This window comes from Carcharodon carcharias, chromosome 10 (genome assembly GCF_017639515.1).
Source record: "Carcharodon carcharias isolate sCarCar2 chromosome 10, sCarCar2.pri, whole genome shotgun sequence".
Lineage (NCBI taxonomy): Eukaryota > Metazoa > Chordata > Chondrichthyes > Lamniformes > Lamnidae > Carcharodon > Carcharodon carcharias.
In genome coordinates, this window is record NC_054476.1 from 41933949 (window position 1) to 41958098 (window position 24150).

The 24150-nt window shown below is 42.1% G+C and overlaps 1 protein-coding gene across 13 annotated transcripts in view; it reads left to right on the forward strand.

The window, feature by feature from the left end:
* Positions 1–24150, forward strand: part of sox6 (SRY-box transcription factor 6) — a 724678-nt gene that overhangs the window by 200731 nt on the left and 499797 nt on the right. For 11 of the 13 annotated variants that reach the window (XM_041197601.1, XM_041197599.1, XM_041197600.1 and 8 more), the window contains one exon: positions 13508–13540. The exons of 1 other annotated variant lie outside the window; for it this stretch is intronic. Coding sequence is in view for 6 of the 12 variants with exons in the window: in XM_041197599.1 (XP_041053533.1) it covers positions 13508–13540 (33 nt within the window). In the remaining 6 variants the exon portion in view is untranslated. Of the gene's footprint in view, positions 1–9753; positions 9853–13507; positions 13541–24150 lie in introns of those variants that run through there. One more of the 13 variants, XM_041197605.1, reaches the window with a different exon arrangement.

Genomic DNA, 24150 nt, shown 5'->3' on the forward strand with positions numbered 1-24150 from the left:
CCTCCAGCCCAAGCTCCCAAGGGCCACCTCCTTTAACTGCCTATAAAAAAGGGTCAATCCATTTTTTCCCCTGCCAAAACCCCCAGATTGACCTCTTTTTTCAGGGGTCTAGAGTATCTTCTCTGCCTGGATCCTAACCTTGGTGGTGCCCAGGGTGTCCTTCTGGAAGATGGTACACCTTGAGTGAAATCTACTACCCCTCCAGTGGCAAGTTAGGAGGTGGAGGGGCATTTAATTGGATGGAACAATGCATGGAGACCCCGTCACCTTCCCCTCGCCACCCAATTCAGTCCGGGGCGAGAAGGCTCATGGATGCCCTTCTCGCTGTCAAATGTCCGCTTAAGAGCCTCATGTCGTCGCCACTGGTAAATCAGCCAGCAGCGGGCAGGGGAGTCACCACAAAAGGGAGCGTGAAAAAGTTGCGGACATCCAGGGAGAGGCCCCTCATTCAAAGACACTCAGTGCCTGATCCGAAGACCCGGCATCAGAAAAGGGGGAAGCCCACCGAAGGTCAAACCCCAGTTGGCCTTTCTTCCAACCCCCTCCACTGCTGTTAGCCAAGGGCCCTCCCCGTGACCCCCATCCCACCCTCACCTGCCCGTGGCCTGGGTCCCTCATTGATCTCCGGGAGATGGGATTTCAGCCTCCAGGCTTCTGAATCTCTGGGAAGGCCTGACGCTTGCCAGTTAAGTGCCTGATGGGCACTTAAGTCCGGCAGGTCTTCCCCAACAATGTTGCCTTGGTTGTGGGGTGGGGGGGTGCGCTACTGCTAGTTTTCCAGCCAGCAGGCAAGACCCCATTGCCAACATTAAATTACGCCCCTCATCTCTTTCCATGGTTCAATCTCTGGTCTGTGTTGTTAACCAAACTCAGCTGAGACAAGTGCAAGATTCTTGGTCTAGAGTGTGAAAAATCAGCCAGGGCTCCAGCTCCTCTATGCTGAGTCCTCAGAAATGTTAGGACTGCGACAGAAAATATGTTTAGGTGGTACCAATCAAGGAATAGGTTATGGGTCTCTCCAAACTACAAGCTCCATAAATTCAAGCACCTGGTGGACATGGTGCAAATTAACTAAGAAGGAGAAAAATGATATTGTCTCTATAAATGGCAAACGTCAGACATTTCAATATCAAACATGAGACGTGGCCTTTTCATCAAAATATTCTGTTAACGGAACTAGCACAAGCCTAACATTGTAATTTTGACAGCCAATAAAATGAATCACAGTTTTTTTTTATCCATAGGCTGGAAAATGATCTTCTTTAAAAAAAAATCTCTCGAAGACCAGTTGAGTTCAGTTTATCTAGACCCTTTCCTGTTTTTTTAAGCTTATTTGTGTGGTAAAGTTTTAATTCAGTTGGTATTTGTGCATGAGCACAGGTGAGGTCTGCTTTTGAGTGGGTAAAGACAACATACAGAAAATTATGACATGTTTGAGTTTCTCTCGCTGTGTAAAGCTTAGGGGGTGGAGATTAATTCCATTTCTCCCTTTTACCAAGTCATAATAAACAATGGTTTCCTTCATTCTTTAAACACTGTCAACCTATTGTGGCTTTTAGGTACAGTACTCTGTTCCTGCTGTTGCTGAAAATGGTGCCTATGTAAAATTCTGTTTAGCACTGTATTAGGAACATAGCAATAATACCAATGTGATAAAAGCAGATGCTTTGCCTTATTGTAGGACTGGGTGTTCACTGATCACTTGATATAGGCCTGGTGCTGATTGCAGAGCCAATGACAGTGAATTGTGGAGCGATGTGATATAGGGTTGTTCCTCATTATCCTCCAAGAAGGTGAGTTCAGCCAACTGCCGCAGCTGTCTTGGGGCGACGATGAAAATTTTGCAAACTGTGGGGCGGGGAGAGCAAAAGCTGTCAAACTCATACTGAGGTGCTTTCCCAGAAATAAAACCCGAGGATCTTTGTGGAGAAAATTGATCTCAACAATATTTGCAATGTTCCTGCATTAATGCTACATTCCTTTGCATGTTATTTTGATGCATTCACTCACCCATTCAAAATAAACAGGTTAAAATGTATTTTTCAGTGGATACAGAGGAATTTCCTCTGAACACATGGTTACAAACATTTTCACCCTTAAAATTGCTTGTGCAATGGCAACAGAATGGCAGTAAATAAATGTTTGGGAATTAAGAGAAACTAGTGGAGAATAAGAAAAAGATCTCTGGGAAAAGGGGTAGAAATCTTGAGATCATGCCCATCAACACATTAGCATCTCTTGGTGCAGATTTATTGTGCTTTCATCTTTTGCACTGTCACAAGCTCACTACTAATTGAATAGGGTGGAGAATTTGTTAGGCTTTTTTTAATACAAGAGCTTTTCCAAACCCCTATCTGTAAGACTATAGTAATACTGTTGTTTCTGTGACCTTTACAGAATTCAAATGAAGTAAAATAGTCGAAAGAGTTTCTCCATATTAACGCTACAAAAGTGAAACAATAGAAATAAACAGTATACTATAACTGCACTAATGTTAAAAAATGGTTTATCAACATAATTAGAAGTTTGATCTTAGTGAAAGAAGTTTTTTTCCCCTACTGCTGTCTCTTTGGTTAAAGTGATCCGATGCATACAATGGCTTTACTGACTTGTCTTCAATTGGGCTCAGCTTTGGGAAGAGCCACAAACAGCATTTTGAGTATTTGGCTCCAACAGCTGCCAATGTGGGCTATCAGGAAATACTTGTGTATCATAGTATATTTTTATATTTTAGTTCAAATTAAAGGGGTGTAATTTTTACTATGGCAATAATGTAAAGAAAACAGGTGATATTGGATCAGAGACCCATTGTACATCTTTGTACAGATAGTGTGTAATGGGCAGCTGATCTCATATCGCCCACGGTCAAAGCCACCCCTAAATATTTGAAGAGGATATGCAGTTATTGATTGTCATTTGCACCGTCAGTCATATCGCTCCTCTTTACATTTGCAAAATAACTTGCCGTACACCAAGACTCCTACAACTAAGCTTAAAATCCAATCCTTCACCAGTTTGGGAATACATTCATGATAAAAGTGAATAGTTTCTCAAGACATGACTGCACTCTCTGGTTCAGGGTGGTACTTTCACTATATATGATTCACCACAGTGTAACTCAAAAATGATGTGCCATGCACACAAAGCAATGCCTTAGCTGCATTGTATCCAGGGCCAAGTAATGGCTTGTTCATTTCAAACCAGCATGGTGCCATGTTTCAAACAGCAGAGAGTCACAAAGTGACACACAGAAAACTCAAACTGACATCATTAGGAGCTGATTGCTGGGGTTAGATCAGTCAGAAAGACATTGTGCATGATTTCATCACCTGTCAGTTACGGGTGTTTCACACTCGTAAAATAAAAGCACTGTAATTAACCTTTACCATTGTGTAATTAACCTTTACCAATGTGTAATTAACCTTTACCATAGAGCACTGGCCAATTTCTTTTATTTCCATTTATTACTAGTGATAGAAGATGAAATAGAATGGTGGCAGTGTGCAGGGCACGTGGTTGGGGGTGGGGGTGGCAGTCAAGGGGGTTGTGGACTGCTTGGTGTCCCCTGTGTATATATTGACAGAACAGAATTGCTTTAAGCTGCACCGTTACTTTCCTGAGCATGTGTCAATTTAATGTATATCAACTTCAAGTTGGCTTCATAGACTCAGTTTCTAACTGTTACTTCAGTGTACGTATGCTCATTTCTGCTTTAAAAAAACAAATCCAATGATGACAGCAGTTCAGTGATGATGCAATGTCAAATAGCAGCCATCATTTCTCACAGGTGAGCTCCTGATCTCAGCTGGTTTGTTGGATACTGAGGAATTATTTGTGTGAAAGAAGAGTGAGATTTCTACAGGCCTCAACTTGGTTAGTTGCCTGCACTTAGTCAGGAGGATGACTTGTGACATCAGTCAGAAGGGAAGGGAGCCAAAATTATAACTGTACGTGTAACTCTTAAAGGGACGAAACAGCTTAAAAAAGAATAGAATACATTGTGTATGGCATGGTCTCATACTACTGTCCTTGTAATCAGAATATTATCCAACTTATTGTGACCAATAGCAAGGAGATCCATTAGTAATGTATTAAAAACCATACAGCAGTATGTACCAAGTGTCACACTCTGTTTCATAAACAGAGCAGTCAATCTGAAAAGAAGAGAAAAACACCTAGCACTGAAGGCTGCAAACTCCTGACATGGGCCCAAAACTAACAGACACTTTACATTTAGCAAATATCCTGACCAAGTAACGTTTTCTGATCTGAGCTTGTGTTTACTTACTAACAATTGGACTTTGTTGCCTTACGGAGTCAAAGGCTCTACTTTATCAAAATATTACATTGTGATTGCATGGCACAAAGTATTTGCCTTGCTGCGAGCAACCATGGGACACATGTTAGTAATATGTTGAAAATGGCAACAGAGTATGCAAATTCACACTCCAGATGTCACATATTGCTACTGATGCAAAATAACCTTGAAGAGCTAGATGCTTCTAATGTGTTCTTCTCGCATATAACCTGAAATTGACAAGCACATTATAATCTGAAAAGTTGCCTGGACAAACATCCAATTAAAATCTGAATAACATGTCTCTGTTTGCTTAACAATAATTAGACTCTGTAATCTTAAAAGGCCTCTGTTGCAGCTTAAAAGAATTATATACCTTGTGCATTACTTGGTATAACACTTCTACGCTTGTAAAAGAGTTTACCACTTTTTTTACTGTCTGCAAAAGCATAGGAAATTACCAGTATATAATAAAAAAACCAGACACTGGCACATCCAATCATTTCTATACTCTTAATTCCTCTCATGGAGGTTCTGACTCATGATGGCATGCAATTTCATGGGTGCTGGCTGGCTGGAAGTGGTTTTCATAACTGGTTGCTTTTTCTGAATAAGCCCGGAGATTGACTAGTAGGTTATTCAACCACTGGAGTAATCACAGATAAGCTTGTTGTCAGCTAGTGTCCACACTTATGCACTTCATGGTAGTGGACAATGTTTGGCAGTGGGAATCTTGGCTGACTTTTTGCTGTCTTAGGAAAGGGGCTGGCAAATCCAATTGTAGCGCTTGCACAACTATCCGAACTGAATTTGACTGATTCAGCGCAGACCAGGAAACAATCCTGCCCCATATAACTCAGTACCACACTGTGGGGTGCCCTTCCCAAAGCATCAGGGATTTGTGGACTGGTGCTCATACTGAATTGTAGACGTGTGCAGTTTCTTTGCCACAAGTGCTGGAAACAAAGACAGCAGCCAGCTGCCACAATGCATTTCACCAGTTAGAGTTTTCACACTGACCTATTTGAACTTTTAGAAAAAGAAATTTAAAATAAAAATGGAGATACAGGTTGTCATGAATATCTTGCCAGCTCTTCTCAATTGCTATTCTCTGTGCCCTTTCATTGTGATTCAGCCCAGCCCTTTCTCCCAATCCTACCATTCCTGATCTCTCTCTCTTTTCTGTCCCCTCAGTGCAACTTTGTTTTCTTTCCCCATTGACTCCGCCTGTTCTGCTGTTTTCCCTCGAAATATGACTTTTCTCCATCCTCCCCCTGTTTTTAACCCTGTCCAGAATTCTCTCCTTCCCTTCTCGATCACCTAACACAACACCTTCTACCAAGCCTCCCCCCAACCCCATGCCTTTCCTCCATCCAGAATCTCCCTCGATTTCCTCTTGTTTCTCCCCATTAATCTGATCATTTCCGTCTGGCTCATTGCTGGCCCGTTTCTTTTCCTCCTCACCTTTAACGTACCCATCTTTGAACTTGTCTTGACCTGCTGTCCCTCCCCAAGAACTTGACCCTTCAGCCCTGCCTTGATTCTGGCTGATGCATTCTCACCTCTACCATCTGTATTTTTGTTTTGGGAACTTAAATGGTGGTTAGTATGATTAGGGAGGGAGAATAATAGGGCAGAAATGATTGGAAAAATTGTATCTTTCAAAGTGTGCAGCTTGGTTCAGAGGTTTCCCTTTTTAACACACAGTGCGTAATGGTCACCTGGCAGCAAGTCATTAGCATTTCCCTCAGCCCCTCTCTCCTCACAAAAAAAATCCGCACCACATGCTAATTAGAGGTTTTGAATCCAAGCAACCTGTGTAAAATCAGACATTTTAATTTGCAGGTTTAATGGCTGTATTATGATAACTGGCTTTGAAATGCGCTTCTCGTGTTCCATCAGTGTAGACCAGATTAACAGCGGCTGACAAAATTAAAAACCTTACAATGTGACCTTTGCCTGGGATAAAAGGCTGTTTCATAACAATTTCCTTTTGTTCTTTGTTTGAGCTATTACTCCAAAAGGAGACTCCGTTTAATCTAAGTAAATGCATCATTACAGGCCTAATCCATGTCCTTCTGTCAATGTCTGCTTTAATTAAATGAGAAATGCCGGCAGAAAGATCTCACACACAAGGCTATGATTGGAGTGGGAAAGACTGGATGATCACATCGAGATTAATCCGAGATTTCACTTAATTGTTTTTTTTTTGCATCCGCTTGTTTGGCTGTTAATTTAGCAAGCAATAGGCGCTTGGATTCTAGCTACTTAACCTGTGCTTAAAGAATGGCTATTTCACTTATTTCTGTTGCTCTCTCTCTCCTGCATATGTGTGATGAATAGAAGTGGGTGGGAGCGTGTTTTGAGACTGAAACAATCAAGAGTTTCAGATTATGTGGTGAACTACAGTCACTGTCTGAAGACAAATATCAGTGAAATTGTGCAACAGGCTATACAACCTGAAAGAAGCTACAATGTTCATCAAAAATTATACCTGGATCCTTGTGAGCAACTGAAAAAGATGGTTTTATTGAAATGGTGTTTTACCTGGACAATGACTATACCTATATAACTGAGTGTAAGAGAAGATACACAGAATTAAAAAAAAAATTCCTTCACAGGATTTGGGCTTTGCTGGCTGGGCCAGCTTTTATTGCCCATCCCTAGTTGCTCTTGAGAAGGTTGTGGTGAGCTGCCTTCTTGAACCGCTGCAGTCCATGTGGTGTAGGTACACCCACAGTGCTGGTAGGAAGGGAGTTCCAGGATTTTGACCCAGTGACCCAACAATAGTGAAGGAACGGTGATATATTTCCAAGTCAGGATGGCGAGTGACTTGGAGGGGAACATCCAGGTGATGGTATTCCCATATATCTACTGCCCTTGTCCTTCTAGATGGTAGTGGTTGTGGGTTTGGAAAATGCTGTCGAAGGAGCCTAGGTGAATTCCTGCAGTGCAGGAATCCATTGAATAGAGTCTGAATGTGTCAAACAATGATGGTGTATCAATGTGAATGTGAATGTCAATGTGAACGCATTAGAAAGAGTGCAGAAGAGGTTTGTGAGAATGGTTCCAGGGATGAGGAAAGATTGGAGAAGTTGAGACTGTTTTCCATAAGACATAAGACACAGGGGCAGAAATTAGGCCATTTGGCCCTTCGACTCTCCTCCGCCATCCAATCATGGCTGATAAGTTTCTCAACCCCATTCTCCCACCTTCTCCAATCAAGAACCTATCTATCCCGGTCTTAAATACACTCAATGACCTGGCCTCCACAGCCTTCTGTGGCAATGAATTCCATAGATTCACCACTCTCTGGCTAAAGAAGTTTCTCCTCATCTCCGTTCTAAAAGGTCTTCCCTTTACTCTGAGGCTGTGCCCTCGGGTCCTAGTCTCTCCTACTAATGGAAACATCTTCCCCACGTCCACTCTATCCAGGCCTTTCAGTATTGTGTAAGGTTCAATCAGATCCCCACTCATCCTTCTAAATTCCATCAAGTATAGACCCAGAGTCCTCAAACGTTCCTCATATGTTAAGCCTTTCATTCCTGGGATCGTTCTCGTGAACTTCCTCTGGACCCTCTCCAGGGCCAGCACATCCTTCTTGAGATACGGGGCTCAAAATTGCTCACAATATTCTAAATGTGGTCTGACCAGAGCCTTATAAAGCCTCAGCAGCACATCCCTGCTTTTATATTCTAGTCCTCTCGAAATAAATGCCAACATTGCATTTGCCTTCCTAACTACTGACTCAACCTGCAAGTTAACCTTAAGAGAATCCTGAACTAGGACTCCCAAGTCCCGTTGCACTCCAGATTTCTGAATTCTCTCCCCGTTTAGAAAACAGTCTATGCCTCTATTCTTCCTACCAAAGTGCATGACCTCACACTTCCCCACGTTGTATTCCATCTGCTTCTTTGCTCATTCTCCTAACCTGTCCAAATCCTTCTGCAGCCTTGCCACCTCCTCAATCCTACCTGTCCCTCCACCTATCTTTGTATCATCTGCAAACTTAGCCAAGATGCCCTCAGTTCCTTCATCTAGATCATTAATGTATAAAGTGAAAAGTTGTTGTCCCAACACTGACCCCTGCGGAACTCCACTAGTCACTGGCCACCATCCTGAGAAGGACCCCCTTATCCCCACTCTCTGCCTCCTGCCAGACAGCCAATTTTCTATCCATGCTAGTACCTTGCCTCTATCACCATGGGCTCTTATCTTACTGAGCAGCCTCCTGTGTGGCACCTTGTCAAAGGCCTTCTGGAAGTCCAAGGATAATATCCATTGGCTCTCCTTTGTCTAACCTACTCGTTACCTCCTCAAAGAATTCTAACAGATTTGTCAGGCATGACCTCCCTGTGATGAAACCATGCTGATTTTGCTCGATTTTACCATGCACTTCCAAGTATTCTGAAATCTCATCTTTAATAATGGACTCTAAAATCTTACCAATGACTGAGGTCAGGCTAATCGGCCTGTAATTTCCCGTCTTTTGCCTCACTCTCTTCTTAAACAGGGGGGTTACATTAGCGATTTTCCAGTCCTCTGGGACCCTCCTTGACTTCAGTGATTCCTGAAAAATCACCACTAACGCCTCCACTATCTCTTCAGCTATCTTCTTCAGAACTCTGGGGTGTAATCCATCTGGTCCAGGTGATTTATCCGCCTTCAGACCTTTCAGTTTTCCTAGCACCTTCTCCTTGGTAATGGCCACCATACTCACCTTTTCCCCCCGACTCTCTTGAACTTTGCGTCAGTCTTCACAGTGGAAGACATGAGTGATGTCCCCAAAGTGCCTATTCAGTTCTTCCGCCATTTCTTTGGTCCCCATTACTACTTCTCCAGCGCCATTTCCCAGCAGCCCAATGTCTACTTTTGCCAAAGAGGAGACTTGATGGAAGTTTTCAAAATCATGAGGGGTCTGGAGAGAGTAGAAAGGGAGAAACCATTCCTGCTCATAAACAGATCAAGAACCAGAGGGCACAGTTTTAAAGTGTTTTCCAAAAGAAGCAAATGCGAGGTGAGAAATAACTTTTTCATGCAGGTTTGGAATGCATTGCCTAGAAATGTGGGGGAGGCAGGTTCAATTGAGACATTCAAGAGGCATTAAATGATTGTTTCTATTTAAATAATGTGCAGGGTTATGGGGAAAAGGCAGGAGATTGGCACTGTTAAAATACTTAGAGAGCTGGTGTAGGCATGATGGGCTGAATGACCTCCTTCTACACCATAACAATTTTGTGTTTTTGTGTCAGTGGTTAGAGCAGTGTTTTTCTCTCTCCCTGGATCATCTTCTTCTTCATGTCTCTGCCCAAAGGCAAGGCATCAGCATTTATTTGCTGAACTACGGCTGAGTGTTGTGACTTATTTTACTACAGGTGGGGCAAGGAGACAGGCACCCAGTCTGCCTCAACCGGAGAGGAGATCAAACCCTCTACTTTTGTTGTTAATTTGATCCACATGCTAGCTGTCTAGCCAATTGAGCTAACCGACGTCTCCTCCTCATCTCCCCCCAAGGATAACCCCTGTTAAGATTGCCAGATTGCTGAGAATCCCATGTAAGTTTATTTTATTTGTTCATGGGATGTGGGCTTCGCTGACCATCTCTCATTGCCCTTGAGAGCAGTTAGGAGTCAACCGCATTGCTGAGTGTCTGGAGTCACATGTAGGCCAGACCAGGTAAGGATGGCAGATTTCCTTCCCTAAATGACATTAGAGAACCAAATGGGTTTTTGCAACAATTGATAGTTTTATAAATAGCATCCCTGAGACTAGCTTAGAATTCCAGATTTTAGAAGAATGAATTGAATCTAAATTCCACAGCTGTCGTGGTGGGATTTGAACCCATGTCCCCTGAGCATTAGCCTGGGTTTCTGGATTATTAGTTGAGTAACATTACCACTACACCACATCACCTCAACAAAATATTGGCTCATTCCCAGAGGGGCACTGAAGCACTGACAAATATCTGGGACCCCCTGCATTTCTTCACGCTCCTGTGGGCCTTCAGAAAACACTGGTGCTATCCCTCTGTAAAGGTTACCATTTTCCAACGAACCTTAAAATCTGACATACACCACACCTTTGGACCTCTTTTCAAGAATGCCGATACACTTTTGAGGACACTCTCGGGTATCCACTGACAATATTAGCATGTTCCCAAGGACTCTGTTGAATTATTGACACAAAGGAGGGCCCAACCAGGTGCCAGGTCTGGGAAGAGTTCTCTGAGTTAGTTTTGCACCACTCCGCCTTTTCCTATTTCATTTAATTTTTAATTGAAGTGTTAAAAAAAATCCATCCCTCAGAGGTAATGGAAGAGTTGCTCTTCCTTATACTACTGCTCCTGGTGACTCTAGTATCTCATTCTGGGAATCCCCTTGAAACGCTGGCCCCAAGGACTCCTGTCCTAATTCCTGAAAGATGTTTTGGGCAATGGGTAGTGGTCCGAGCTAAAAATTGACCCCTGCTTCAGAATGTAGGCAAGGGTATTTTAACTTGCCAGCCTCATTTAATCCTGTTGGCTACTTCCCACTGAAACCAGGTGGGAATTTGGGGGGAAGCAGCAGAATATTGCATGGCCTGGAAGCCACCAGATGGATAGTGTGATTGACCTTTTCTTGGAGGTCTCATAAACTTTCCTGTAGGACCCCTCGGTTTAATGTCTCATTCTATGTTTTGGATGAGCCATTAAACCGATGCCTCTGCCCTCTCGGGTGGACATGAAATCCCATGATACTATTTCAAAGAAAGGCAGGGGAGTTTACCCTAGTCATCATTTATCCCTTAATCAACATCACTCAAACAGATTATTTGTCATTATTTAATTGCTGTTTGTGAGACCTTGCTGTATGCAAATTGTATTTGTTACATTGCAACAATGATTACAATTATTGGCTGTAAAATGCTTTCCTTAGTCAAGATTTGGGGCTGTTTTACAAGTGTTAGCAGGGCTCTCACCACCTCACAGTTGGTGTGAACTTTGCTGATGCCCATTAAGGGTGTAAGATTTGTTAGCAAAGTACAAGAGCTCTGCCTAACATACCTTCTAGCGTGCAGGAGAGGCTGACAGGAGATCCATCCAAAGCACCACCCCTTCCAGAAATCCCCGCAAGCAAATAAAACCAGGCTGGAATCTCACCAGAGCTGGGTTCTGTCTCACATTCTGGCTTGCAACCTTCCCATCCTTAATCCTTGCTGGAATCTCAGAACCTTTGTGTTTATTTAATGGAGGAGGTGTTACAAATAAGGAAATGCTTTCAAAAGAATTGTGTGCAATTGTGCATTGAGGGAGAAGCATCTGACAAGACAATGTAATTATAGTAAAGGGACAGTCTCCCTTTTGTTAGCCTGCTTCAGCTGCATGTCGAAGTATCCCAATAATTCACTTCTGCCATTTCAAGAAAGCGTAAGTAACTTTAAACAAAAATTCCACTAATAAAGCAGGTTGTGCAATTTTGATCTGTGCAGCAACATCAAGTGGAGATCAAATAGGAAATGTCTCTTTCAAGCTTTTATATATTTTTCAAATGCACATTCACATTGGAATCAGGAAAATAAAACTGATGAACAGTTTGACAGGAACATTTGTCCCTTTAATCACACCTTATTTACCAAATACACAGTGAATTAGTCAAATGTGTGGAATATCCTTTAACATAAGTGAATATACCTATAAATGCACACTTTTTCTGGGAATTCTGGATTTGAATTTCACAGTAACAAGATGTAAGTGCAAGGGCCTCAGCGGGGAAGCAGTAGGGGTGCTGGAATAATACTTTGTATGTCATTAGATGATAGAAATAAAAAAACGTTGGCTAATATTCCCACTTCTAGCCATTGACCTATACTGGAAATGCAAGCAGATGCTGTTCACGAACAGGATTGAGTTTGGCTGTGATGCTTCTCAAGTAGAACAGACCTCCACTTATTTGTAGGCACGCGTTATAAAGAATAACCATATGAGGGAGTTACTAGTGGCTCACAAGGCCGTGGAATTATATCTCACTACTGACCTTCAGGAGTGGAAGGATAAAGGGTGTTGGGAGTGGTGGCTCTTTTTAAAACAGAGCATTATGTTCCTGGTAAGCATTTGAGTGATTTTCAAATTGAAAAAGCTTAATTTCCACTACTTAATATTTGCAACTAAATATAGAGGAGAATGGCAACTAATGTGAGGAAACACTTTTTACTAATATGGAAAAATTCAAACCTTGTCATAGCTGTCATATCTTCAGATATTGTGTAAAAATAATTAAGACAGGTTATCTGTTTTTCAGGTAGATGCTGAATAAATCTTGGCAGCAAGAGGTTTTCTATTTCTCTCATTTCCCCCCCAAGATATCTGACATTATTTGATGTAATAAAAAGAGAAAGTACGTAACAGTCAGGTTCTTAATTAATTTTGCTTGACTAGATGAAGATAAATGGAGCATGTTGTGGATTCATGACAACAAGGGAGGTCCACTTAATACTGTCTGTCTCTTTATCCCACCTTCTCTCACTCTCTCACTGTACCCCTTTATTTCTGCCTCTTTCTGGATATGTTATATGGTAATTAGTGGTCAAAAGGAGATCGGTGACATTCTGTGCACTGTGCACAATTTCAATTCCCTTTGCTAAAAGGGAGGGAATCTACCCCATGTATTTAGTTGTATGAGGAGATCCAATGACAGATTAGAAAAGCCATGAAAATCTGGGTCTCAGGTGCTGCTAGCTCTCTGCGGCTCCAGTCCTCTATATTAAAGAGTGTCACCAGCGGTGGGAATATGCAGCATATCCCATTGATAACACCACGATGCAAAAATATCTTACCCCCTCCTTCATTCTCTTTCACTGTCTCCCATTCTCTTGTTTTTCTTCTTTCTTCTCCTCTATTAGCTGTTTCTGAACAACTATAAAACAAGAAACAAAGGCTTGTTTTAGCAGCTCCCAGACATTGCTGTTTAAATTACCTTTTCTCACAAAAAGTGACTGTCTGTCGAGGGATTCTGTAATAGCCCCTGTTGACAGTTCTGGATGGTGCGTGTATGGCAGCATAGACTGATCATTATGGTACCCATTCTCCAATCGTTTATTTTTTCAACTGTTAAACAATAGGTTGTTGATTGTGTGGACAAGGCCAGAACAATTAAGTTCTGTGTTTAATGGTAGACCAGCATTTTAATGCCCTCTCTTAATAATGGTCTCATTATTGTTTTTTTCTCTCCTTAGACTGGGCCTCGGGAGGAGGAATATTTTGTGGAGGTACGTCATTATTTTGCAAATTTCGATTAGCCCATCATGTTGTATGTGTTACACATAAAAAAAAATCACAGCTAATTAAAGCATCCAGATAGGCCACTGGTATTCAAGCACATAATTTAAAAGGTGGCGTAGTTGATTGGCTGGCTAAAAGGTGGTAAAAAGAGGGATTAGGCCAGTTGCTGTGGTAACTCCCACTTCCCATCTGCACAGAACAATGCACTTGTGTTTCTCTCCCACCTTGGTGCAGAAATTGGTTTTGTTTTGAGAGGAAAGGGCTTTATGAGGAATTGGAATTCAGCCTAGCAGGATGGAGTTTTAGAGCTGTTAGAGGAGACCACTGGGGATAACAGAGATGAAAGGTCACGGCAGACTCCAAGGACACCAAAGGTCACTGCTTCTTACAACAATACTTTGTCTTCTGTGATTTTCAGCTAAATGAAAGGTACTGGCTTGTCAGGAAACAAATATCTCAGCTTTACCAGGTGGACTCACCCAAAGAGACTTACAATTCACTGTTCAAAGAGTTTAAAGGAGTTTTTTGTTGAGGTTTTATTCATTTCCAGCCATCGGCACCGCCACCGCCACCCCCACCCCCACCCCGACACATACACATCCTCACATCAACTTACCCTTTAGATAAGAAGGCAAATAAGCCATAATCTTCTCCAGTTTTTGTGACTCCAGCTTGGATCTCTGTTCACTGAGCAGTTGTATATAGTTGGCTATGCTTTGCTAAGGCCAAAGGAGCTCAGCCTAATTTTCCCATGTCTGGTTTCCTACCTACTGCTGTACATGGGGCACGTCACAACTCCAGTGAAGTTATGGTAGTGAGATACCGATGGCCATGGGAACCTGCGGGAGATAGAGTGGTTGAGACGGTGACTCATTCCTGGATATAACCAGCAGGCGTGCCTGGAAGGAAGGGAACAATATTGGCATGGACTACATAAAGCCTGAGACTAAATATCAATTGTCTTCTACCTTTAAGGTATTAGCCGTGGCTCAGTTGGTAGCACATTTGGGTCAAAAGGTTGTGAGTTCAAGTACCACTCCAAAGATTTGAGCACAAAAACCAAGGCTGACTGTCCAGGGGAGTGCTGCACTGTCAGAGGTGCAGTTTTTTGAATGAGACATGAAACAGAGGCCCCATTTGCTCCCTCAGGTGAATGTGAAAGATCCCATAGCATTTTTCAAAGAAAAGCTGGAGAGCTCTCCCTGGTCTCTCAGCTAATATTAATCCCTCAATCAACATCACCCAAAAAACAGATGATCTGATCATTATCACATTGCTGTTTGTGGAAACTTGATGCGCGAAAATTGGTTACCCTGTTTCCCACATTACAACTGTCTCCACACTTCAAACACACTTCATTGTCTGTAAAGTGCTTTGGCATGTCCCAAAGTTGTGAAAGGTGTTATATAAATGAAAATCTTTTTTCGCAATTTCACCTCGATTACATTTCACTTGGGGAGATTATTGAGGTTTTTTTTAAAATACTAGATTATTAAAGGAATTAATGGATATAAAATGGGTTTGTCTTTCTTTCAGTGTAATAATGCTAATTGACATCCCTTCTTGCATGGTGACCTGAACAGAAAAAAGTTTAATAGAAATAAAATGAAGGAGATAAAACGCCTTCACCGAAAGTAATTATTTCATTTCAGCCTCAGTTTACATAGAACAATACAGGAGTAAGGGAATTGGTCTAAAGAGCAATGAGGAAGTTAATTGTGCATTTGAATTAGAACAGGGAAACTCTGCTCATCTGCCAACCAAGCTATGACTGGAACATGATATAAACTATGCATTCTAGTTGCACTTTACCCCATTGAGACTGTTTACTTTCTTGAACAAAATAAACTTTGGAAATTCCAGTGGTGCAGGTGGGCATTTTGCTCCACGGAAGATGGAGTATCAGGTGATTGAAAAATCATGTAATCAAATCTTCAGGTATTCGGCCAACCAGAGTTTGCAACTTGGGTTAGGAGCAGGCTGTGAATTCCTCTCGGATATTTGCTATTCTGCTGATGAAAATAAATTGAAATCATCAGTAATAAGGCACCGAAACAAGGGGAATACATGAACTTCAAAAGACCTTTGATAACTGGTTTTCATTTTAGAAAATTTTGCACATGCTACTTAAAAATTTGAACTATCTGGTCAAAAACCAGACAGGTGGCATCCTTTTTTGCGTATCCATGGACTATGATGGACAGAGTGAATTTATGAGTATGCTACTACCTGTTCATGAAGCTTAGGAGCGCAATCAGAAGAACCTTTGGATTATATTCAACAATACGCAACATATTGTGGGGTGGGAGAAATGACATGGACTGCTCGAAAGAGATAAAGAAGGCTTCCATCTCTACTTCATCAAACTTAGGGATTAAATGAGCAAATGGATTGCCTCAGCCCTTAAATCTGAGTTAGTGGTGTCTTCAAGGGATGTAGTAGGATCCCTGACCCTCAGCTCAAGCTGTTTTAGTTAAAAAACCCTTTCTCTCTCTTCACTTTGTGCCGTTTCCTGTCTTTTCTCTTTCTCTTCCCTGAAACCCTAATTTCCGCTGCTCCAATTTTAATCTTTCTATGCCTACTCTATGGGCTGAATTTTGCTGTCAGCGAGCAGGGGGCGGGGTCCGCTCGCAGACGCACGGAATGACATCAGGGGGAACCCTGACCTCATTCCGCCCCATTTAAATCTTCAGGAAGGGGGGGGGGGCACAGCAAAACCAGCTCGGGCCCACCGACCTGTCAATTGAGGCCATTGACAGGATCATTAAAACAATTAAAGGACCTGCCCGTCCAACCTTAATGTTGGCGGGCAGGCCAGGACATGAAACCTCATCCACCAACAGGATGAGGTTTCATGTAGGGTTTAAAAAAGTTTTAATAAAGTTTTGCTGTAATTTATGAGCATGTCCCATCTCATATATCACATCGTCACACGAGGGGGACATGTTAAGGATTTTTTTACTTTTCTATTTTTAATGTTTGTACAACTTTCAGCGATCTCCCGGAGGCAGCACTTTGCCTCAGGGAGCAGGCACACGAAAGAGTGCACTCTTGCATTTGGGGTAATCCACCCGCACCACCCCCCCCCCAGCCCGCATAGGAAGTGCATAGCGCTTCCCTCCGGACGTCACGCTGGGCAGGCCTTAATTAGCCCGCCCATTTAAAATGGTTGTGGGGCCTGCTTCTCTGGCGGGGATCGGCTCCCTGCCCACTGGAGATTAGGTCAGGCCCACCTGCCCAGTAGGCAGAAAATTCTGCCCTATCTGTTTTGTCGACCTATATTTCCACCTGTCGACTAGTGGCTGCCACTTTAAAAATATTGGATTTTCTGGCTTTCGAGCGAATTTCTAATCCTATGTGCCTCGATAAACCTTTTAACTGTTCAAGGGACAGTCCTCAAAAGTAATTTCCCCCAATTCTCCTAGAAAAGCACTGGCATCAAATGTAGTGGTACAGACTCAAGAAAATCTTTTTGCAGTTTTGAAAATTGGTTTCAAAGGAACAATTTACTTTCCCCGCTGTAATTCATTTGTTTTGTCTGTGGGAACAATCCCAGCACTGAGCCTCTAATTTGTTACAGCCAGTTCCCGGGCAGGATTCCCCCAAATTGTTATGCTCCCAGGTGAAGAGAGATGAACTGGCTCCCTTTCTTTATTCAACCCCCTCGGCTGGTCGCAGAAAGGTTAATTTAAAAAGCATCCCTTCCCCCATGCATACCTTTTCCCAGTCCAAATATATTTACGTTTTAAAAAGGAGCCATTTTAACCAGGCTGCCTTCCGTGAAAGGAAGAGTAAGTTTATTAGTTGCTCAACGTGAGAAAAATAATAAAAATGCAACACAGATACACACAGATTTGAAATGAGAAATTGAGAAAATGAGAAAAATACAAGTTTAAAAGATATACGAATCCGTCCTTTGGCTTGTCCGTAAGAAGTAGATGGTGAAATGTTACGGCCATTAAGTTGGGGTGATCCTAGTAGTGCTGTATTTGGCAATTGAGCAGTTGGTTTGGGGATTCTTGGTTCTGCAGATTAGCTGAAAGGAGTTGTCCTGTTTCTTTTTTGACTATGGCTTTGCTGACCTGTGACTTGCTTCCAGCAATGAGAGAGAGAGTTTTTCTAACTGGATGCCCAGTTGGTGTTCTTCAGCTGTGTTAGAACAGAACACCAGACTGGCACAAAGAGCTAGGGTTGCAGTTGGCTTTTTGAAACCCCTTTCTTTGTGTATTCCTGCCCAGATCTGTTTTCTTTTCAATCAGTTCATGTTCACAATCTGAGATATAGCTCAACAGTGGTTTTGGCTGAGATGGTAATCATTTTTCATTATGTCCGCAACCACAGGAGCTTACAGTTCAGTTTGCATTGTATCTTTTCCTTTGAAGTGACTCTGTCTGAAGTAGGCTGTCACACCTTTTAGGTGGGATATTCTGTTCCCTCTCAACTAGTTGGTCAAGTAAACCACATAGGAGTTTTCCAGCAGGTGGTTACCATACAGTCTCAGCCAGCTTTTGCTTGTATGTCCTTTTTTAAAAAAACACGTCTTACTTAAATGTTCGATATGTCCATAAGTAATTTGGTGATTGGATCCGTGGTAAGGACGGTAGACATGGAGAGGCTGGTGGAATGGGCATGGCAGATGAAACTTATTACAGAGAAATATGAAGCAATATATTTTGGAAGGAAGATCAAGAAGAGGCATAGACCTAGGGGTATATGTGCACAAATCATTTAAGGTAGCAGGGCAGGTTGAGAAAGTGGTTAAAAAGACAGATGGGATTCTGGACTTTATAAATCAAGGCATTCAGTATAAAAGCAAACAAGTTACAATGAACCTTTATAACATATTGGTTTGGTCTCAACTGGATTATTGGGTCCAATTCTGGGTACCGCACTATAGGAAGGATGTGAAAGCTTGAAATAGCGTCACTGGTTAAAAACCCTGGAACTCCCTACCTAACAGCACTGTGGGTGTACCTATACCACATGGACTGCAAGGGTTCAAGAAGGCAGCTCACCACCACCTTCTCAAGGACAATTAAGAATGGGTAATAAACGCTGGCCCGGCCAATGAAGCCCACATCCCATGAATGAATAACATAAAGATTTTCAAGAATGGCTCTAGGGATGATGACTTCATTTAAGAGGACATATTGGAGAATCTGGGGTTGTTGTCCTGAGCTGGAGAGGAGATTTGATAGGGGTTTTAAAGTCCTGAGGGTTCTGGACAGTGTAAATAGAGAGAAACTGTTTCCATTCACAAGGGGAGCCAAAAACCAAGGGACACAGGTTTAAAGTGATTGTCAAAAGAACTAAAGGTAACATGAGAATATATTTCTTTATGAAGTGAGGGGTTAGGACTCAGAATGGACTTAGAGCGAGGCTTATTCCACTGTATCTTTCAATGGGGAACTGGACGAGTACCTGAAGTGAAAAAATTTGTCGAGTTACAGGGACAGAGCAGGCAAGTTGGACCAGCTGAATTGCTCTTGCAGAGAGCCAGCATGGTCACCACAGGCTGAATGGCCTCCTTCTGGGGTTTTACCATTCAATGAATCCATTGAGGTAATTTCGCCTGTATGCTAGTTAGAAATAGGATCAAAGGGTGCAAATTAAAAACAGTGATTGTATAAATCATAGGCTTCACTAGAACTACCTGCTGAAAACCATTACCATAATCATTAGACTGAGTTAAGACAAAAAATCAGGCCGAGAATGTGGTTTGTACAGTTCTACTACGTAGCACTTAGAGGAAGCACAATTACCTAAATCTCCAAGATTTTGCTGTGGATTAGATGGAACAGGGCCTTCTTCCACTTGTAGACTTGTCATGTGCCAGCTGAACATACCCAGTAGCAACCAGGCACAAGTGGCATTCACAGTGATTCAAAAATTAGGTTCACGTTGGTGCTGAGGGGAGAAGTGCAAGATGGGGCATATGATACTTTGAAGTAGGGGTGATGAATTTTTGTCCTAAAATTTCAAGAAATGACAAAGCACCAGTGACTCTACTAAGAGAAAGGGCCTTAAATGTCAATAGCCATAACTTTTTGACAAATAGGTGACCAGACACTCATGCTGGCAAAACACTACCTGACATGTGATAGATTATTTTGAGTTTCTAGATGTGCTTTTTAAAAAACCTTAAATAGGAATTTCACTTTGTTCATTTTAAATACATACAATGAGAGTGGAGGCTCTTTGGTTTGTTAAGGAAAGTTCTGAGATTCCGAAATAGTTCCTGCTTTTATAATAGTCGACTCCTGTGTCTGCTGCTCATACATAACTATTGCTACAATTCTTTATTCTCTTAGCCAGCTGCAAGCTGCTCTGGAATAAACTGGTGTCTGCTGAAAACAACAATGGCTCTCTGTAAAATCCAAATGACTTGTGTATTGCCAACATAATAAACAACTGCTGCATGTGACAGTGCCCAACACTAATGTCCTTCACTGGGAGAGAGGACTGAAGACTTTAAATAACTTTATTAACTTTTGTTTCCTGTGTGGTGATGGCATTTCTATGATCTAAATATTAACATGCAGCACTACATTATATAATGAGACTTTATCTGTTTTAAGAGTCGGTTGTTGTTTGGAGTATAATGACGTGCATGGCTTTTTTTCCTCTCCAATTTTCTCCTCTCTTGAAAACATGGGATCATTCTGAGGTGTGGTACTATGGGCACTGACCGTGGTACCTCACCCAAATGAAGTTGCCAATCAGAATTTGCACCTGTAGGAAATGTCACAGCTGAGTTCAACCCTATGTAGAGTACTAAGAATTCTGTGGTAAATCAAACTCCAGGACCTAGAGACGCCTCAGTCTCAATAGAACATATTTTTAAAACACTGTATAAAACAGTATTAAATCGATGGTTGCTATTTAGAAAACATGTGCATTTTAAATTACTTAAAAGCAGTTTAGTGTAATGAGCCTGTGCTTATTCAGTTGCTTAGCCGTTAACATTAATGGATGTTCATTAACACCTAGCTGTTTTACCTGATTTGCCTGAGACAGCTAGATGTTAAGTGGCAGCTAATCATAAATTGCAATTAATCAATATTTTGTTTACCAGTACAAAAGCAAAGTACTGCAGAATCTGGAAATCTTAATTGCAAATAGACAATGCTGGAAGTACTCAGCAGATCAAGCAGCATCTGTGGAAAGAAAAACAGAGTTATCATTTCAGGTTGACAGTCTTGCATTAGAACAGACCACATCAATCTAAGTACTAACTGTTTCTCTGTCCACAGGTGCTGCCTGACCTGCTGAGTGTTTGCAGCATTTTCTGTTTTCATTTCTTGTAGCCAACACCTGGTGCCCTGAATTGCAATATTATAGGGCACTAATTTTCCAATCACCATTACTTGCATTTTTTAAAACCTTGTGCATCTCATGTCTTGCATGATGCCCATTCCTATGCAGTTCACACCCTGCACATTTTAACTAGAGGCAAAATACATAGATTGAAAGAACTGTATGGCAAAGAGCATGGAATGCCTCATGCATCATTGGTACTGCTGTTCTGAGTCCCAATACTAATAGTGGTGCATCAGGCATTGGTTCTTAGTGGTGCATTAGGCATTGGTTCTTATTCTTCCACTAGACCAGAGCACTGAGGTCATTTACAATACCCATGCCACTTTTCCAGCTTAGATCAGCTAACTTAGCAAGAGCCAAGAATTAGACCTGTAGTCAACGTACTTTTACAGCTCAATACAGTTCCCACCCACAAAGTCATTCTTTCCGCTTTTTGAAATAGAACTTAAATATGTGTTTGGAAACATTTTGTAAGATAAAAATATAAATTACATAAAATGTACAAGACAAAAGTAAGCCAGCTGGCCCAACTAGTCTGATTATAGATTTGACACATGCCATCAAAACTATTTGAATTTATCTGCATCTCTGTCTTTATGCACAACGTTCAAGACTGGGTGTGCGATATGCCTATTCAACTTAATTGAGTAATTTTTATAGCATAAATAATTCCTAAAATATAATGGTATTACAGATGACTTTTCCAGTCCTTTTAACAGGTAACTGTATAATACCTGCTATTCAGTCCTTCTTTGATTAGTGGCATGAGTTGTCTAAGTCTGTCCATCATTTTAGTCAGCAAAGAAGGTCATGGGAGATTTACCAGAATTAAAAAATAAATCTGATATTTTTGATTTATGAATCTGAACAAATTGGACTGCTACTTGTGTATATGGGAGAGACAGAGACAAAAAACAGTTTTGTGAAAACGTCATTGGGTGTTTGGGGGTGGGTGGAGGCTCTTGATTGACTCAGCTCCACTAAGGGAATCACAACTTATTAACAAAAAGGCAACTGAGCATTAGGAATATTACTTCTAGAGGTAGAAACATAATTACTTCATTTTTCGTGGGATTTCCTTAAACAAAATAAATTCATATTGGAATTACTTTTAATTAAGAAGGAACCAGCTCAGAAATTGTTAAGCTTCTTTATTGTACATTTACAATCGTATGCAGGGAGCCATTCTTTACAACAAAAAGGAATATGTTCAAGCATTGCACCTTTTTTGAATTAGCCAGGGGCTTGGGGAGCATATAGCTCCCTGTTGCTTCCTCCATGGCCAATCAGAGTTGACTTGCCAACCGATCAGCACCCTTTTCTCCTGTAGTATAAATTGTTATGATTGTTTGAAATTTGGCAATCTTGTGTTTGTCCTGATGAGTGAAATTCAAAGAGCTTCGGTAACATGTATCTCTTTTCAGCAATATTCTTCTCTATTGTATTACCAAGAAATGCTTAAAATGTCAGGGAATATACTGATAGAATAGAAACATAAGAACCGGAGTAGGCCATTTAGTAGTTTGTGCCTGCTTTGTTATTCAGTTAGATGACGCTTATTCTGTAATTCAACTCCATTTACCTGTCTTCGATCTATATCACTATCTACCAATATGTCTACCAATTCCAGTTGTGAAAACGTCAATTCTACAGTTTTTTGGGAAGTGAGTTCTACATTTTCTACAATAAAAAGAGAAAATGCTGGAAATATTCAGCAGCATCTGTGGAGAGAGAAAAACAGAGTTAATGGGCGGAATTGCCCCGGATTTGCAATAAGTGCAGTAGCAGGTGGAAAAAAGAGCATTTTACCCACTGGCTGCAATGGTGGCTTTTCACATCCTATCATCCCAATCCTGCCTCATTAATCATGCATTCCCAGGAAACACACCATTTCGATGGTGGGTGGGCTCTCATTTGCCTGCCACACCGTCACCTCACCACTTTCTCACGCCGAATGCCATATTTAAAGTGCAGCTGTGCACACACCTCCCAAAGCATCCAGCCCAGGACTGCTGCACAGAAGACACAGCCCTGAAAGGCAAGAAGACTGCAGCCCTTTGACTTAGTGACGTGTCCCTGGAATGCCAGTTGGATGCTGTGGAGGCCCGCCGTGATGTCCACTACCCCCGCTCTAGCAGCAGGAGGGACAGCAATCTCACCACTTTGGGTTGGTAGGCAGTGGCAGTGGTGATCAGTGACAATGCTGCATAGAAGAGGTTGGCCATCCAATGCAGGAAGAGGAGGAATGATCTCATCTCTGCCACCAGGGTAAGGCAACCATTTCATCACTTTAAACTCACACACTTAAGCCCATCACACATTCTCTATCATCTCACCCATTGCCAGCTCAAGGGACATCGCCACTCACTATCTCACACACCCTCACATCTCCATCTGACTTCAACTCCTTTGGAGACTGCCTCCTCAGACCTCACCATCTTGAGACCACTTGTACAGATCAACATGTGCCCCCACACACACCCTGAGATACCCCATTTCCCCAGTACAGCCCTTTCCCTGCAGCCTCTTCCCTTGCTTGAGGCTATTTCTCCCCTTTCCCCAAGCAAGCCCTAGCCCTGCAGCTGTTGAAAAGCCACACCGGTCTTATGGCTGGTCTGGTAGGTAGAGACCCGCCTGTGAGCCCCCCTAAAAGTGATGTAGTGCTGCCTGCAAAGCCTGGCGCTGTTGACCACAGATGCTGCCTGAAGCAAGGTAGGCAAACAAACCTCAATGTCTCGAGTGAAGTGCTGCTCACCAGGTGCATGCTGCTTATGTACGGTTGTGAAACATGATGCGGGATTGGATGATCCGGCATGGGGGGGATGATTCTGGCGAGCTGGGCTTATAATGACATGCAGATATATTACAGTGAAGTTCCCGATGCCCAATGGCAGGAAATGTAGCCCGCCATTGACGGGCCGAGTGGACAATTGCAAACTGGTTTCACGGCATCGTGAAACCGATTTTTGACCTTCTCGCCATATTGTCTGCTCATGCCGCCAAGCATGCCTGCTGCCAACGGGCATGGAAAATTCCACCCAATGTATCAGGTCAGTGACCTTTCATCAGGTCATTTTGCGGCAATAGCGTTTCCTGATTTCACTTTGATGTGGCTCAGCTGTAGTTTTAAGATTTGCATCTTTGTTTTGGATTCTTCCACCAGATGAAATAATTTCTGTGTCTAACCCTAACCCGAACCATAACCTAACCTTGTTGAATTGACAGAATTTCTAAATTTGTGGGTAACACCAAATTGGAGGGATAGTCAATACTGAGG